At 38.2% G+C, this 5,476-nt stretch overlaps 1 protein-coding gene across 1 annotated transcript; it reads right to left on the bottom strand.

Moving 5' to 3' along the window:
• Positions 1–762: 762 nt before the first annotated feature.
• On the bottom strand, positions 763–5,200 carry LOC122648428 (ethylene-insensitive protein 2-like). The gene is made up of 7 exons (XM_043841642.1): positions 5,115–5,200; positions 2,984–3,911; positions 2,123–2,209; positions 1,837–1,947; positions 1,520–1,739; positions 1,112–1,116; positions 763–798 (listed from the first exon to the last, which is right to left on the bottom strand). Exons 2-7 carry the CDS (start codon positions 3,230–3,232, stop codon positions 763–765), a joined length of 708 nt encoding a protein of 235 aa, XP_043697577.1. The 5' UTR covers positions 3,233–3,911; positions 5,115–5,200.
• Between the last annotated feature and the right edge of the window lie 276 nt (positions 5,201–5,476).

Here is a 5,476-nt window from a genome sequence, read left to right as displayed (position 1 = left end):
GGTAAAGTTCTCAACACATTCCATCCTCATAACTTCACTCCTACCCATCAGAACTTCATCAAACTTGCAGCAAAGCCCTCTCTCCATGGATCCTACACTCGATCCAAGTTTGATCACCATCACATGGCTGGTTTGGCCTGCAGAGAGTTAGTTTCTATTTTGGGAGTTGCTGTCATATCTTCCAGCTCAACCATCAAAATCAATTGAAACTTTCAGCAGTGTTTTCTACCCTATACAAGCATCATTCGATCCAAAGCTGGGAGAATTTCTTTGGCTGGTTTGGTTGATTTCATATACTATCTAATTCTGCCTCTTGTTTCTATTTTGAATTTGTGGGTTTATCGATCCTACTGTAGAGTGGTTCTAACTTGAACCCCTTCTACATTAGAGAACCATTACTTAATTAGATCATCCACCTATAAATTTGCCACTAAAACTGTTACCCCCCCCCCCCTCTGGGGAAAAAAAAACCTTCCACTTAGAAGGAAAATGGCTAACCCAAATCTTCAAAACCGGTGATATATCTCCCAAAAAATCAACATATAAATTTTTAGCATATGCTAACCATGAAAACACTAGTCAGATTCCTCGCTACACTCCAGATGTGCCTTTTTTTGGGAGAAACAAGTCCGTTTCCTCAATGAGGAGTTTGCACTCCTCTATGATAGTTCCATTCATCAAACTTCTTTCTTCCCACCATCAAACTCACAGTACTACAGTGAAGAAAACTATTTTCAAAAGCATACTACTATGAGCACAACATTATGATGCCCATGAGCACATAGTGACTTTGAGACAAAAAAAATGTACATGAGCACATCTGACATAAAATAAAAATGACAATTGCTTGATTCAATAAGCCTGGATTTGGTTGGTGTTCGTCGAAATGATGAGCCCCCCCCCCCCTTTTTTTACAAAGAATAGGCATCCTAATAAAATGGGTGAAAATGCACAGTTTAATTCATATAAAATGTGCATGCATTTGGAAAGCAGTACCACGAAGCTGCAGCAAGGTCATATAAGGTCATGTCAATCACAGATTTAAAGATCAGTAGGCCATCCCTTACAATGCAAATCTGGACCTGTATGGACTGGATGAAACTAGAAAGGCTGTGGCTGATCCAGTCAGCAAAATCCTGATACTTATACCGGAATGGCCAATCCACCATACATGATAGATCAGGTTGGTACAATCTGATACCAATCTTTAAAACCATGATAACCAAAAATAACCCAGTAGTCCCTTCAGGCAAGAGTGTGAACCAGAAAGCAACCAAAAATTCCAGTAACCACCAGGTACCATTTCCTATCAGGATTCCCATCTTTGACATAAAAACAGCCATAAAATTAAACAAACCATGATACGACCAATGGTGAAACTGAATCCCCAAGTCAAGACTGGAGCAGTGTCACTGCTCAAGAAAAACAATGAAAGCCAAAAAAATCCATACCAAATTAAACTAGTAAGTATGTTAAGAGAAAGGAAATAATTAAAAAAAGAAGAGTGAAGTATAAATACTTATAACAACCTGTACAATAGAAGAGTGGACATAAAAATTGTGAGGCACAATAGTTGCCCCGAGAAGGCTCATAAGCGAGAATACACTCTCCCCACTTAATCTTGTCAGCACCCCATTCATTGCAACCGAGATGTCAGGTTGACTGATAACCACTCCAAGAACATAAGACAGCAAGAGAAAAGCCATTATGCTCATAGACGCAACATGGGAGTGTTTCTGCTGAAACCAGGATACCACCATCAACCACAATAGTGCATAAGATATCATCTATTGGCACAGGAAAAAAAATACCAGAAAATTTACTGATCAATCTTACCCAGAGGTTAGTAAAAAGAGGAAACAGAACAGCATCAGTTGCAGCCAAAAAGACACAAGTGAGTAGGTCCATTCCAAAGAGAAGATTAAGTCCATGTGCCGTGCCCAGAATCTAGCAAAATCCAAGTAAACGTATGTAAAAGACATATTTAGCTATGGTGTAACCAAGTGTACAACTCATGTCACCAGTTCTGCCGTGTCTGGAAGAAGAAAGCAAAAACCAGGAAAAAAATGAAAAAATAACATTTTTTTGTGAGGAGGGGGATGTCGGGGAGCGCAGCAAGTACCATGGTCAGGTCTGAAGAAATCACTGAAAGCTCTGCTTGAACCCCTAATAATATGCATGTGGACTTATTGTACTCCTCGCTATAAATCTTTTGAATCAACAGCAAAAAAAACTAGTTATAAACAACCCCAAGTAGAAACAAATAACAAGAGGAATGCACGCAGATAAATATACTCAATGCAAAAAATTAAGCAGATGTTCATCAGCAATAATTATTAAGAGTAGGGGATACATAATTTTCTGTTAACGAAGAGGAATAATCTGCAGTTACATTCAAAACAAGGAACAACGTATAAGCAATATTTTCTCCCAGTTACCGAAAATATCATTGGCACATTTGTAGTTATCATCCATTACATAAATGTCTCTGAATTGAGGATCTTCATATATCTTCTGAAATTATCATAGAAATGAAGTACAATATTTCCTTAAGTTGATTTCAAGTAGTAACTCCTCTAAGAAATTAATATTTCCTTTTTGTGAACATTGACGAACAACAATATGTCCTACCAATAAGCTTGCAGAAAATTTCTGATTTACTTCTAATGAATACAGGAGCAGAGTATCCATTAAATATAAAAAGAAAAGGGAAGTAGCTAAGTGTCCAATTTAATATTAAGTTTTCTCCTTTTAATAGCCTAGATTTCAAAGACTGTTTCTGTTTGATAGAGAGAAAATAATGGAGTTGACTTTCACCCGAGATTTCAATTCCCGAAAGACTGCCACATGTGAAATATTACACAGCCATTTATAAAGGAAAAAAAAGGGTAAAAACAATCGTCTATGCATGATGAAACTCTTAAGAATGCACTTAGAAAAAGTGCTCACTTAAATCTCCAAATGGACTAAAAACATACAGTACCTGCGCAAGATTCTTTCCAGTCACTACACCAATACGAGCGGCCAGGTACTGGCAAAGAATTGCAGCAAAATTGAATAAAAGCATAAGCACTGAAAGGTCAAAACCAAAACGGGCACCTCCATCAACAGCTGCAGCCCACTTTCCTGGGTCAATGTATCCCATTGACAGCAAAATCACAGGACCAACAGTTGGGAGTCGCTGAAGAAGAATCCCCAACATCTGATTGGCACTGACAGTCACAGATGTCATGCTAGAGATTGAGTTCTCAAGCGAACTGATAACAAGCAGCCCTGTGAAAAAACTTGATTATAAGCTTCTAGCTAACTGGAGAAGCCTCAGACAACTATCATGGTAGTTAAATCAATTAACCTCAAGCAACTATGCCAATGCTCAAGTAATTCCATAGCAAGGATGCTTTATGGCATCCCTTCACAGTCATCCAATTGCACATATGTGATTTCTATGGTTAACGATCTTCAAAATGTAGGCATTGTAAAACCATAACCAGATCCCTTGTCTTCAGAAGATAGAAATAGTCAGGAACAAGTAAAAACACATATACCCCACGATGATCCTGATGAAGCAAATATTTTAGGCTCTTGTAGAATAATTAATGAGCTGAAACCTAGCAGCTTCTCCTTAAAACACATCTATTAACATGACAACAGGCTACCATGAAAAGCATCAATGCCGCCGAAATGCTGAACTGAGGACAGAACAACATCCTGTTGTTTTCGTCCTGACATCTCAATTGTGCCCCATGACAACTTAATCTAGGACATGTGAGGCTTCTTCAGATTACTTGAATTCCAGGTCTACTTGCAACCAACTTATAGTGTGAAGCTTAGCCAAACTAAAGGCACAAAAGTCTCAGACTTTCCTCCGCAATTTTTGAAACAGATCAAGAAAGCACTCTGGCAACACCACACTGCAGTCAAATAGAACCCTTTATTTGGCAGGCATATCTAACACAACGAAAAGCTTAAGACATGAACAATTAACTAGCTTTACATGCATAAAAATATTGACTAATCAACAAAGGCACATTTCAGATTGGATGAGAAGTAGAAACAAGTTAAAAATAAAAACACAAAAAGAATTCACGCAGATCAGTTTATGCTAATTGAATCTTGCAGATTCTAAGAAGTGTGCTTCTTCCCGCACACAGTATGTCAGTGTTGACCCATATGAGGATATGAATCCCACACCACTGCATATAACCAAGACTCTGCACAAATAGAGATCTGTCTGCGAGTACAGATTCAAAACAGTATCTGCATATTAAGTTCTCTTAATGTCTACCAATTATGAATTACCAATGGGAGGTGGGAACTGAACAAGTTACAAACATTCTCACAACAACAAATCAGCCTACTGGATGGTCATAAATTGAGATAATTTTTGGCGAATGTAGTCCTGTTGGTAAAATTCATCAATTGTATACAGTTTTTTAAACAGTTAATAAGATCACATAATAAAATATATAAACGCAGACATTCTAAGAACCAATTTTGCTGTAAGACACCTATAAGAACAGTAGCATAATAGTAGTTTCGGTCGCAGCAAGATCAGTTACTCCCTCCTCGCCTCCAAACAAGGGAAATAAATAGGAAGAAATCAGTTGCCCATTTATAGTGCACGGATAAACTCTATGCAGGACAAAATGAATTTTCCAACTCGAACCAAAACCTCAATGGGATCTTCCTACTACTGCCCCCCAGCAAAAAGGGCGAAAATAGGGATAAGAAGGATGAAAGAGAATAAGGACGAGAACCCTAATTATCAACCAAAAAAAAAACTTTTTTTTAACGAAACAGAGAAAGAGAAAGAAAACCAGAAGCCCTAGCAAACCCAAGACAGGGGACCACGTATCGCACCCAAACAAAAGCAGAGAAGACTAGAAAACCAACGCCATTAATAACTGTACGAAAGACATAGTCTGATAAATCTACTTCCATGGATCTGATGCTTCAGAAGATAAAATTTACAGAAACGATATAGAAGTAAGGAACCGGGACCATTGCAGTGAAAGCATAAAATTCCGAAAGTCTACACTAGTTCCATGAAAGAAGGAAAATAACAGAAGAAAAAAAAAAAGGAAAGTTACAATCCAGCGTTGGAAAGATGTTACCTTTATAGGGATCTCTCTTTTCCTATCTCTGCAATCTCAATGTCTGAGTAGCGACACAAAGCTTTAAAGAAGGCGAGAGAACTAGAACGAGAGGGAGAGGGAGAGGGAGAGAAAGAGAGAGAGAGTGCGTGGTTGAAAAAGGAAATGGTTCACATGGTTAAAAGCTTTAGAAGAGGACAGTTGACGTTTTCTCACCTTTTTATAACTGCGCTGCTCTCTTTTCTACTCTCTTTATATATGAGTCGATGATCTCTTCTCCTCTTATTTCGTAGTTCCGACAGCAGAGTTGCTTAAGTGACGAGAGAGAGAGAGAGAGAGAGAGAGAGAGAGTAAATTTGGTCATATAGAAGCGGACTGCGGCT

This window comes from Telopea speciosissima, unplaced genomic scaffold, assembly GCF_018873765.1.
Source record: "Telopea speciosissima isolate NSW1024214 ecotype Mountain lineage unplaced genomic scaffold, Tspe_v1 Tspe_v1.1089, whole genome shotgun sequence".
Classification (NCBI taxonomy): Eukaryota; Viridiplantae; Streptophyta; class Magnoliopsida; order Proteales; family Proteaceae; genus Telopea; species Telopea speciosissima.
The sequence above is the reverse complement of the archived record's forward strand: the minus strand, read 5'-3'. Positions and strand labels throughout refer to the sequence as shown.